The 13,421-nt window shown below is 46.8% G+C and overlaps 1 protein-coding gene across 1 annotated transcript in view; it reads right to left on the reverse strand.

Moving 5' to 3' along the window:
- ACTR3 (actin related protein 3) overlaps nt 1-13,421 on the reverse strand; it is a 478,950-nt gene that overhangs the window by 144,643 nt on the left and 320,886 nt on the right. Inside the window, exon 7 of the mRNA XM_086957055.1 lies at nt 11,674-11,817. Within this exon, the coding sequence (XP_086813181.1) occupies nt 11,674-11,817 (144 nt within the window). The remainder of the gene's footprint in view (nt 1-11,673; nt 11,818-13,421) is intronic.

Consider the following 13,421-nt stretch of genomic DNA (forward strand, 5'->3'; position numbering starts at 1 on the left):
GTTCAAGTCTTGGAATTCTCTGTACTCAGGAGCCACGCTGTCAATTGGAGTGAGCTCGGATCTGGATGGAGCACCGGATCCTGAGACATAGTCAACAGAGACGGAATAGGCTGTAGGTGAATTGGTTGGTCTTGAGACAGTAGGAGGAGTTCCGTGTACCAGAACTGACGGGGCCACGCTGGTGCAATCAAAATCATTTTGCAAGGTTCCGCTTTGAATTTCCTGATCAGCCTCGGGATCATATTTTGGACTTCATGGCGAAACCAGGTAGCCCGCAGCCAGCCCTCAAGACTGCTGAACCTGCCAATGCACGGAAAGCTGTTGTTGCTATGTCCATAGCACAATCTATCACCTCTGAAGAGGACCGCTCCCCTTCCATCATGGTTTTCCTGGCTTCATCCTTCGCTCCATCCGGAAGTAGGTCCACAAACGGGAATAAATCACACCACATCTGGCGATCATATCTGCCCAAGATAGCAAGATCATTAGCAGCTCGAACCAGGAGGCTGGCCATAGAAGAAAGGAATATGCTACTTACCAGTATGCATCTGTTCTTGGCATGTAGGGCTGCTGACATTCATATCTGTGCATAGATCGCCGCCTAATGTTGGGTCCGGATGATTGCACATTGTTGTCCTGGAAGAGTCTTCGAAGTATCACGAGATAGGTGGCTCCTCACCTGGACTACAGTGCGCATGGGCATCCTGTCCATCCATAGATTGTTTTTCGCCATTGTGGCAGAGATGGAGTATATTACAGTAAGTGATGTCCATGCTTGAGATTAATTCTGAGTGCTACAGCTGCGACAGGCATCGGGGAGGAGGGCGGGCGATATGAATGTCAGCAGCCCTACATGCCAAGAACAGATGCATACTGGTAAGTAGCATATTCCGTTCAAGGCATGTGGGCTGCTGAATTCAAATCTGTGCATAGAATAAATAGCAGTCTCCCCCTTAGCGGTGGTTGCCCGTGCCAGCTGCAGCAGTCTGAAAAAGAGTCCTGAGAACAGCCTGTCCTACAGCAGCTTGCTGTTTGGAGTGTACATCCACGCAGTAGTGTTTGGTAAATGTATGTATGGTGGACCATGTGGCTGCTCTACATATATCCTCTAGAGGAATGTTACCTAGGAAAGCCATGGATGCCCCTAACTTGCGTGTTGAATGCGCTCTTGGGGGAACTGTTAATGTGCGTTTAGTTTTTTGATAACAAAGCTGTATACACTTAACAATCCATCTGGCTATACCCGATTTGGAAATGGGGTTGCGTTTGTGCTGTGGTGAAAAGGCAACAAACAGTTGCTTAGTCTTTCTGAAATCCTTTGTCCTGTCTATGTAATACAGGAGAGCTCTTAACATCTAGTGTGTGCAGAGCTCGGTCTGCCACTGAATCTGGATTTGGGAAGAATACTGGCAGTTTTATCGTTTGGTTAATGTGGAACTGTGATACCACCTTAGGCATAAATTTAGGGTTGGTACGTAGCACTAAAATATTAGCATGAATCTGTATGAAAGGCTCTTGAATAGTTAGGGCTTGAAGCTCACCAACTCTCCTTAGCGATGTGATCGCTACTAGAAAGGCCACTTTCCATGTTAGAAATTGTATTTCACAAGAGTGTAGAGGTTCAAAAGGTGGTCCCATCAGTCTGGTCAGAACTACATTCAGATTCCAGACAGGTGAAGGCGGGTGTCTGGGAGGAATCACTCGTTTGAGTCCCTCCATAAAAGCTTTAATGGCTGGCACTCTGAAAAGGGAAAGGTGCTGCCTGTTCTGAAGATAAGCTGCCATTGCAGCTAAAGGTATCCGTATGGAACTATATGCCAGATTGCATCTGTGTAGATGTAAAAAATAACATATAATGTTTTGAGTTGATGCATCTAGCGGATTTATGTCATTATTGCTACAATAAATGACAAAATCGCTTCCATTTTGCCGCATAGCATGCCCTGGTTGTAGGTCTTCTTGCCTCCTTTATAATATTCATACAGTCAGGGGGCAGGTTCAGGTAGCCAAACTATGACCTCAGGAGCCATATTGCAAGGCTCAACTGTTGCGGATCTGTGTGCTGAATATCACCATGGGAGTGAGGAGGCTGGGTGTGAGTCGCAGTCGTTGAGGCACCATGGAAAGTTCTAGGAACGTGGTGTACCATGCCTGCCTTGCCCATGTTGGAGCAACTACAATGAGTGTCATTGAGCGCTGTCGCAGTTTGCGTGCCACCAGCGGTATGAGCGGTGCCGGAGGAAAAGCGATGCAAATCTGCCTGACCAGTTCATCCATATCGCATTGCCCTGAGACTACGGGTGTGGGAACCTGGCGACGAAGGTTTGGCATTTTGCGTTTTCCTTTGTGGCGAACAGGTCTATCTCTGGATGACCCCACTGCTGGAAATACGGTTGTAGCACTGAGGGATGTATCTCCCACTCGTGCATCTGATGGCTGTGCCTGCTGCGCAGATCCGCCATCTGGTTGTCCTTGCCCGGGAGGTGTATTGCCATGAGGAACATGTTTCTTTGAATGGTCCACATGCTCTGAGCAAGGTGTGACAACTGTGGAGAGTGTGTCCCTCCCTGCTTCTGGATGTAGTACATGGCAGTCATGTTGTCCGTCCGATCAGCACGACTTTGTTGCACAAATGCACTTTGAACGCCTTCATTGCCATGAAGATTGCCATCAGTTCCAGCAGGTTGATGTGCATCTTCTTTTGCTGCGTCGTCCATAGTCCCTGCACTGTGTAATGGAGGACATGCGCTCCCCAGCCCTGGAGAGATGCGTCAGTCGTCAGCACTATTTGTGGTACAGGCTCCTGGAACAGTCGTCCCCTGCAAAGGTTTTGTGTGTTCCACCAATGCAGAGAGTTGTATGCACGACCGGTCACCAACACTAGGTCTTTCAACTGTCCTTGAGCCTGGTTCCACTGCTGTGCTAAGCACTCCTGAAGCGGACGCATGTGTAGTTTTGCGTGAGGGACTATGAAGATGCAGGAGGCCATCATACCTATCAGCTGCATAAACACCTGCGCTGGGAGCGAGTGTTGGGGTCTGAATTTCTGAATCAGCAATTGCTTGCTGTGTTGACTCTCACTGAGTTTGGCTTTGCTTTTGCTGCCAGAGTGTCTATTGTCACTCCTAGGTCCTGTTGTACATGTGCGCGTTGAAGATGAGACTTTGGATAATTTAGTGAAAAACCTAGACTGTGTAGGAGGTGAATTGTGTGGGATATGTGGCTGGCACATTGCTGGGCTGACTTTGCTTGGATAAGCCAGTCGTCCAGATAAGGATAGACCTGAATGTGTTGTCTCCGAAGGTGCGCAGCTACTGTCGCCAAGCACTTGGTAAACACTCTGGAGGCTGTTGTGACCCCGAAAGGCAGGACCTTGAACTGGTAATGCTGGTTTTGTATGGTGAACCGGAGATATTTCCTGTGCCCCGGGTGTATCGGAATGTGGAAATATGAGTCCTTCAGGTCTAGTGTTGCTAGGAAATCTCCTTGACTGAGCAATGGTAGAATTTGCTGCAAAGTGAGCATGTGAAAATATTCTGACAAGATGTATTGGTTTAGGGGCCTGAGGTCTATTATGGGTCTGAGAGACCCGTCCTTTTATGGAATTATAAAGTACAGCGAGTACACCCCTGTACCCGGTTGTTCTAAAGGCACGAGATCTATGGCCCTTTTTGCAGCATGCAGATGATCTCTTGCTGCAATAATTGCATGTGCTCTGCGGACATAGGACGGTGTCTTGGGGGTATGTTGGGTGGAGTGGAGGTTAGTTCTAGACAATAGTCGTATTGGATAAGTTGTCTCACCCACCTGTCTGAGGTAATGCCTTCCCAGACTGGCAGGAACGGCTGAAGTCTTCCCCGACCGGTGTTACATGGTCTGGGGGCTGTTTAGTATTGGCGGAGGATCTGGCGTTATTATTTCCTCGTCCTCTGCCTTTGGTGCTGTTGCCACGGTATCCACCTCTATTGTTCTTGTTATAGGTGGTCCGTGTGCCTCCTTTGTTGTATTGGGCTTGCTGTGATGCCTGACCTCTAGAGGTTCCCCGGTTACCGGAGCGACGAAAGGAACCTCCCCTGAACTGCTGTGACTGCAAAGCTCCCATGGATTTGGCTGTCTGTGTCTTTCTTTATTTTCTCTAGGATTGTGTCCACATCAGGACCAAATAAAAAAATTAGGGTTAACAGGCTGATTTAGTAATGTGGTTTGAATCTCAGGCTTGAAGCAAGAGATGCGTAACCAGGCATGCCTTCTGAGTATCACACTTGTATTGATGGCCCTAGCTGCTGTGTCTGCTGCATCTAGCGCACATTTAATGGAAGCATTTGATATCAGTTTCCCCTCCTGTATCAGCATTTCTGCTCTCCCCTTATAAGCATCAGGCAAGTGTTGTAGCAGTTGCTCTAATGTGTCGTAATGAGCCCTATCATATCTGGCTAATAGGGCCTGTGTATTTGAAATTATCCAAATATTCGCTGCTTGAGCCGCTACTCGTTTTCCAGACCTTCCAAGATTTTGAATTCTTTGTCCGGAGGAGGAGCATCACCACCACTTGTTTGAGAGTTCGCTCTCTTACGAGCATTTGAACTACTAAGGAGTCCAATGGCAGATGGCCCTTGATATACGTAGGGTCTACAGGTGCAGGCCGGTATTTCCTGTCAATTCTTGGGTTCACAACCCTTGCTCTTGTGGTTTCCTTGAAAATGTCACCAGCGTGTTTAAGGACACCCTTCAGCATTGGCAATGTTTTTACCGATCTCTCTGAAGTTGAGAAAGTGTCAAACAAAAAGTCTTCCTCTATTGGGTCAGCATGCATTTCTACATCATGATTATGTGCTGCCCTTTCAATTAACGTGTTAAACGCAGCTGTATCTTCAGTTGGCGAGGTTTTGACCGTGTAGGATTGAGTGTCAGGCGTGGTGTGTGGCTCCCCCGGGTCAACAGGGTCAGTCCAGGGTTGAGACTCCTCTTGATCTGTGTCAATAGGGTAATTAAATTCCTCCTCATTGTAGCCTTCCCCTACATCCTCATTAGTACGTGTGGGTGAATATGTATATTCTTGTCCATAGGACTCCAAAGGCTCAAAAAGAACAGGTGAGGTGGAAGAGTCCCTTTTCTTTTTGAGTGGGATCTTGTATGACTCCATAGGATTTTCTGGAATGATCTTTCTTTTATAAATAGTGAGTCTGCCAGAATCTGAGTTGATGAACAGTTTCGACTGGTTATCATAGGAGGGCACTTGGAACACAATGTCCTCTTCTATGGGCGGAGTCCTTTTTACTATTGACACCTTTTTGGTCGTTTCGATGCTTTGTTTTAGCTCGAACGCCTTAGGTCGTGCGGTCGGGGGCAGTCCGAGCTTAATTGGTGGAATAAGCATTGGAGACGGACTGACCTTCGAGGGCGGCGCCGTCTTCGATCCGACCGACTTAATATTGTCACCAGTTTGTTTCTGGCCTAGCGTCGACTCGAGCTCTTGGTGCGCAGCAGGCACGCTCTTTTGCTTTGACTTGACGTGCTCTTTCGAGCCGATCTTGGTCTTCGACTCGAAGGTCTTGACTACCAGTGGTTTGGAGGCTGGAAGCTTCGGATCGAGAGTCTTCTGAGACTTGAGTCCCTTCTTAGTGTCGCCATCTTTTGACGTCAATGGCGTCAGTCCGACGTGCTTGACCTTAGTCACAGGCTTCGGCGCCCCGATCTTCGGGCCGACACCCTTTTGTGACCCCAGAGGGTCGATGGGACTCTTCATTTTTATTGGATCCGATGAATCCGAAGTCGTCGATCAGAGGACTGCCTTTAGCAGTTTCGGTTTCGATTGGGATTCTGTTGGTTTCAGTTTCGATTTCACCATCGACTGTGGTTTATCGACCGATGGCTCCTTAGATATATTCTAAGCCGGACCTTGACGCGGGGCTATAGAATGTTGTTGAAGATCTTGGCTAAGGCCTTCCGGCGATGCCTGACCTGAGCCTTCGAAAGTTCAGTGTCATCATCGGCCCCCGCAACTGCGGTTGGGCCTTGCTCATCGCTCGAATAGTCATCGGCGGCTCCGATGGCCTGTGCGTCGTCCCCTACCTCGACGACGTCTTCATCATTGACGTGGTCTTCTTCTTCGTCTTCATCATAGTTAGAGTTCTGCTCTGAAGCAGGATCCGACTGTTCAGGATCCTCCTCATCGACGCCCTCGTCGTCTTCAGCCTCGAAGATGTTCTCTGGGTCGGGCGCTGTTCTCTGCGCCGACTGTCTAGCGGTGCGTCGAAGCCTAAGCGTCTTCTTTGACCTTAACCGAGAACAGGCCATGCAGCTGGCTTCGTCGTGGTCTGGAGATAGGCATTTATTGCACACCGGGTGCACATCAATGTGAGGGTATTTAGAGTTGCAGACGGGGCATCGTTTGAACGGGCTCCGTTCCATCGTCGATGGGGCCTCTGGTGTCGAAAAAGGCACGCGGCCTTCGACGCCCAGCTAGAAGAACTGGAACAAGTACGCGGCACCGAACGAAAAGACAATACCGACGCCCCGAAGGCCTTTTGAAAAAGTTTTTTTATTGATTCTGAACTGGAGTTAAGAAAGTACATCCGAACCGAATGGCGGAAAAAAACTGAGGATGGAGAGGATGCCCATGCGCACTGTAGTCCAGGGGAGGAGCCACCTATCTCGTGATACTTCGAAGACTCTTCCAGGACAACAATTTGCAATCATCCGGACCCAACACTAGGCGGCGATCTATGCACAGATATGAATTCAGCAGCCCACATGCCTCGAACATCTTTTTCCTACATTGTCCAGACGCCCCCCCATTCCTTGTCTGGCGGTGTTGTAAGTGGTGTCAAAGGATTCTTAGACTTACTTTGCACCGCTTGGGAAATGACTGAGTCCGGCTTCGGTTGACCAGTCCAGACAGGCAGGACTGCCATCCGGCGCCTTATATTTCTTCTCCAGCCAGGGAAGAACAGGAATAACTGTTGCAGGATTCTGCATTACTTTAGTACCTTCCGGCCCTACATGTTCAATTATTGGAATTGAACTAATGGACTTTTTGTAAGGTTCCTTGAAGTCGTAAAGGAAACAGTCTGATTGCACCGTCGTAATTGGAAGACCAAATCTCTTGGCAGCCCTCTCCATAAGATTATGGAAACCGCCAATGTCAGCTGGAGGGGAGGTTGCAGTATCCGGCACAGGTGAATCAGGATCCTGGTTGACATCATCGTCCCAACCTCTATCCGGGTCATGAGAAGGATCAACCTGAAGGTCTCCATCAGATGAGACATCATCCTGAACTGTCACAACCTCCCGACAGCTCTCTGGGTTCCGGTCCCGAAACACTAGTAACCAGAGGAGTCACTGCCACTGCAGGAGTAGTAGGGATGGCTGGAGAAGCAGGACGCTCCTGCTGTTCCGCAGTTGGTGACTGAAACCTCTTCTTGTAGTCCTGTAACATCAATTGCAAGTCTGTTATAAGAGAGGACGGCATTGCTACCATATCCTGTCGTGTTCTTTGAGGCGGCCTTTCTTGCTGAACAAACTGGCGCTCCTCAGTATAGCACTCAGAGTCCGAATCTTGATATTTCACCTGTAGCTGGGATGGGCTATAAGCGTCCCCATAAGGACCATCTTATCCTCATCAGATTCCTCATCTAGAAGCAAAGTGGGAGGCAAAGGAGTTACACGCCTTGGAGATGTCATTTCCGGGGTAATTTGCTGCCTTCTTATAGAAATGCGGACTTTTTGAATCGTAACTTCAACGGAATTGTCGTCGACGGGACCGTCGACTGAGAAATGGATCTCGGAGGGTTGTTCATCGACGGAGGATTGATAGTCGACGGAGTCGTAGACGAGCTCGCCGTCACAATCATCATGGCCGCCGTCGTAGTCGACGTAGTCGTCGTCCTTGTCGTCAACACTATCTCCGTCGTCATTAACGTCGACGTAGAAGATGTAAACACCATCGTCGACAAGCAGAAAACGGATACCTTAAACGTCGGCGAAGATATCAATGCCGCTGCCGACAAAGCTGCCGTCGACGTGTCCGTCGACAAAGCCGTACCTGAACTTGAGACCTTTCTGGAAGCCGTCGTCGACGTACCAGCTGTTTTCATCGACTGACGTTTTTTTTTGTCAGATCTGCCGTCCTGAGGGACAGCAGAAGGTTTCTTACCTCCCTTCTCCTTTTCAGATGATGGAGAAGTTACAGATAAACTTTTCTCCACCTTCTTTGCTGCCTGTGACTCACTCTGTCCCAGCCTCTCCTTTACACCTCGGTGAGGAGATTTTATGGGACTAGCCCTTTCAGACTATCAGAGGTCTTTTGTAAGGCTTTTACAGGGGCTCCATAGATGCTGAAGGGGATGACCTACCCCTCTTCTTGGATCTTCTGAAGGACGCAGCTGAGGAAGAATCCTCACTGTCAGATGACAAAACCTCCTTACGTGATTTCATTTTCTGGAGCCAAGTCAGCAAACGGCCTTCCCTGTCTCTCAAGGTCTTTGTAGAGAAAGTCCTGCAGATTTTATAATCTGTGGCCCGGGTACAAGCAGTAGATACAGTCCTCATGCTTGTCCTCCACAAACAGCCTCTTCTTAGAACAAGTAGCACAAGCTCTAAATAAAGCCTTCTTCTCCTTGTCAGACATATTAAAGTTGAAGAAATGGAAAAGAAACCAATCTGAAGAGAAATCTAAGCAGATCTTAGTGGAGACTCCCTAGCACAACGTGCGGTAGAAAAATCTGAGGCTCTCAGGAGGGTTCTAAGGGGTGACGCTATTCCGATTGAATGTTGGAGAATTTTTGGTCTCTTTTACAAAAAGAGGTGGACAAGCTACAAAATGAGATGAGGCCTAGGCCTAGTTTTCTCTTTTGCACTTACAGCTATGGTATTTTTTATTTACCGAGTCTCCCATTCCGACGGGGGAATGATACAAAGCATGGGAATCGATGAAAGTTCCAATACTTGCGCGAATATATTAGATTTGGGTATTTTTCAGGGATCTGCATTAACTGGAATAAATCACTGGTAGTCCCACTGACTGAATGCACGTTGATTCACCCCCTGGACTTCCCCATCATATGGTCCTCCGACCCAGTCAAATACTTATGAGTGTGGATACCCCCGGATCCAGACATGGTAATACGGGAGGACAATGGCATTGCATGTGCCAAACTTGAGCAGCAAATTGACTGCTGGTCAAAGATGCCTCTGTCACCGGCAGACCGCATAGCTCTCATCAAGATGGTTATTCTGCCCCGCTTTCTGTATCTGTTCAGCAATATACCAGTAAAACGGACGCAACATTTTTTCAAAAACCTACGCTCGTTACTGGTGCGACTGATCTGGGGAAGGAAGCAAGCCTGTGTGAGTCTGGACGTCTTGACATTAGATTATGACACGGGTGGGTTTAGCGTGCCTGACATGCATTTGCACTACCTCTGTGTGCAAGTGCAGTATGCATATTACTGGCACAGTCGCCACAAATGTATCCTGCTAGTTGCCGTGGAAGATGGGAATGCTCACCTGGTTCCACTGAAATGTATACTATTGCACACTCGCAGAGGCACTCCTAGGCAAGAAATCAATACAATCAACACCACAATTGCGGCCTGGCAGGATATAGGCTGCCTAGCTGCGAAACTCCCATTGTATGCCCTGTCGCTCCAGCTAGCACATAACACAACACTATCAGTAACACAAGAAGCGGGCGCTATGCTGGCACGGGCATGCATAGACAGTATGCAGGATCTGTTCCCTAACAGCAGTTTCCTCACGGATGAGGAAATGGCGTATGTCCATAACAGTTCCCTGCTCTTATTTACTTTCTATAGACTCAAGAAGGCAATACAGGCACACTACCCAACCTTCTGGATGAGCCACAGACATTGAAAACGCTCCAACTGCTATTGGTCAGCCCCCCGCAATGAAAGCTAATAACAAAGCTATGCAGGTCAGCTACGGAGGAGAAAGTAATAGGAAACCACACCAGCCTGGATAAATGGAATACCAGACTACATCCTCAGCTCACACAAAAAGAGTGGGAATATTACTGTAAACTCACTAGTGCGTTTACATCGAATGGCAAATTGCGCATAATACATTTCAAGTACCTACATCAAACGCCAGATAAACTATTTAAATATGGCCTTTGTGACAGTGACGCATGTAAACGATGTGGGATGTCTGGCGCAGACTTCTGGCATTCTGCCTGGGAGTGTGGCGGGGTGGCTGAATTCTGGGCGGAGGTGCTGGAAAGGCTCAAGGTAATGATAAGTGTCACTCTACTGTATACTCCTCCGACCGGTCTATTGAGTTTTACACCACACCTAAAAGGTTCCATTGGCAAATTCATAAGAGTGGCTTTGTTGATGGCGAACAGAAGGGTGGCAGTGACATGGAAGGGCTCTCTTGCACCACAACCAGACCACTGGTTAAAGATCTTGTGTATTGCAGGGAGATTCTTGATCTCTACGCCGAGGAGTGGAGCTAAAGATCAGGACATAACCTCTGCATAAGTTAAAGGCCAATTCTGGTCACGTATGGCATGCACTCTTACATGGAAAATGGATTGTTTGAATACATCTATGAGTAAACAGTATGGAACTGATCGATCACGGGGGGGGTAGTTTCTGAATGTTTTACATAGTTGTTTTGATGTGATGCAATGCACATTGTTTTCACTTGTATGCCTTATAGAAACCCAATATATAAACAAAAAAAATAAAAGATGTACAAGGCTGCTGGAATGAGGGAAAGTGTCAATTCCGCAAGCAAGCTGAGGGATAGAAAAATCCATTATGGATGACTGCTTCAGACCTAAGAGATAAAGAATAAGGAAGCACAGAGCTAAGAGGAAAAATTACAGAGCAATGCAAGCTCAATAAGCTGGGCCTGGTGGCTCAGTGGACTAATGCATCCACTGCAGGGGCCTGTGTTCGACCTCAGGGTCACAGGTTCAAATCCTGGCAGGTCCATTCAGCCTTTCATCCATCTGAGGTCGATAAAATGAGCACCATTGAGTTGGGTAACAATAAACATCTGTTATTCAGCGCCGAGATACCCCATTAAGGGTGAACATGCACTTTACAAATACATATTATGTTATAAAGAAGCCTGGATATGGATTCACCCCATCTACAACCCACATGCCACTATGTTACTAATACAGCAACAGAGGCTACTACTTAATTGAATAAGTACAAAGGTACGTGAAGAACAGGTATTACATTTGATTTGGTGTGAATCCGGAAAAAAGGGTTGTCTAGTGTTAGGTTTATGGTAAAGATTTGGTTTAGGAATAGGCTTAAGGCCACAAGTACTGTAAGAAGTATGCTGCTTACCTTGTAAGAATCTATTTGTAGCGTGTACTGCTGTAGATTCACATACTATGCATGCTCCTGCCATCTAGTGTTGGCCTTGGACTCTATGTAGTGGACCGATATAGTGGTAGGGTGAGTTTATGTACCACATTGTAGTTAAGTCACTCATAATGTACACAGGAAGGAAAACCATTCAGTCAACTAGTCCAAGTGTGAGGTCAGACAGAAAGGAGACATGACACTTTTCTAAGTTTTTACCAGCTAACAAACTTGGTATATTTGCATTCACACAATATTTTAGCAACAACCAGTACAACTGTATGGCGTTACTATGTTGCTTTGCATCAACTATTTATACGCTGTGCTTTACCTTTACAGCTTTAGCAGTTTCCAAAGATTGTTCTGGAGGGATTCCCACTTCTCTGTCTCGAAGTAGTTGTTGAATGAAGTATGTAATATCTCGACCAGCAATTGGAATGTGTTTAATGCAGCTTCCTATCACGTAACCTTCAGCCTAGAAATAAAAATCATGTTATCAGAATTCTTTCATCCAAGCACACGAAGAAACAGGTAATGTACTAAATACATTTTTATTATTGTAATATATATATAGAACAAAAATGAGCCTTCCCAGAGGTACTAACCTTTCTAGGTTTAAATACACAGACAGCTTCAGCTGTCTCATTCAAGACCAACGATGTACGATACAATAAACAGAGTGAATTTAGACCAGACCTTGGTCATGACTAGTAGTGTTGGTCTGTCTCAGTTACCTGGGTCTTATTTGTTGGCTTTCCTACCTGTTCGTATGATAGTCACACTTCTGGAGCAATACTTCTTTGCAATATTTCTGTGTGGATGACTTATCCTTCCACAGATGATGGGAGATTATGTGCTGGATATTGGAGTATTGTGTGCAACCTGCCATCTATCAGGGTAGTGTTGATCAATCCCTCTACCAAAATGGATTGCCTAATATATTTTGAGATCTCTGCAGTGTTTACAGAAAGCCAATGCTATGGCGGTTCCTCTGAAGGCACTGAAGACTAACCTAGTGGCCACTATATTTTTGGCAGTCACTGAGCAAACATTTTTGCTTTTGAAAAACAAACTCCAAAAGAGGATCCTGTGTTTTAAAACAAAACACTAAAGACCCACTTGGAGGGGAGGGGGCGGTGTCTCACTGAAAGAAAAAAAATATACATCAAACCATCTGCTATAAAGAGGATAGATGGTTTTGATGCATCTACACAGAATGCCTGAAATTCACCAGGCCGCCTGTGTAAGGCTTCTGTGATGGAACACCTAAAAGGTAAACTCAAAATTAGGCCCAATATGTTTTTAGGCGGAATGTATTTCTTTCTTTGCTCTTTTTTTTTTTTCGAGGGACACGCACGATGCACACAGCTACAGGGTATCTCAAATTTGATAAATCTTCCCACATCAATCCATCACCCCCGCATTATTACGATATATATATATATTTTTGAACTCTTTCATCACTTTTGGCAACACCCATGTGCTATCAACATCTGGCTTCTAATTGCTCCTGTCCTGCCAACCAAGCCACCCGCTGCCCCACAATATTTCTTCCAAACCCCTCCCCCAATCTCATTTAGTGCCAGTCTGAAAGCTGTACACAGTTAAGTTAGGTGCCATCAGAGCAGGGGAGAACAAGGATATGAGAGGATGATGCTGGTTTGGGGAGATTCATGTAACCGTTAAAGAGTGTCAGACTTAGGGAGGATCCTTGCAGGACTCTAGGACTAAATAGGCATCTGAGGTGAAAAAGTGGTAGGCTGACCAACTGGGTCCTGCAAGTCCGGAAGGAGTAGATGCAGCGGAGCGCCGGACCTTGGATTCCGATATTGTGAAGACGTTGGATAAGGATGGGGTGGGATACCATGTCAAGTACTGCGGAAAAGTCTATGAAGATTAAGGCTGTCTCTCATTGGTTAATGAATCATGCAGCTGTAGTCCATGACTGCGATGCAGGCAGTTTTGTTACTGTGGTTCCGTCTGAATCTGGACTGGTTGGCATTGAGAAGTTGGTGTTCGCCGAGGTATTTGGGGAGGTGTTTGTTGATGATTTTCTCTAGTACCGTAACCAGGTATGGA

Source organism: Lissotriton vulgaris, chromosome 2_1 (assembly GCF_964263255.1).
Source record: "Lissotriton vulgaris chromosome 2_1, aLisVul1.2, whole genome shotgun sequence".
In the NCBI taxonomy this organism is placed as follows: domain Eukaryota; kingdom Metazoa; phylum Chordata; class Amphibia; order Caudata; family Salamandridae; genus Lissotriton; species Lissotriton vulgaris.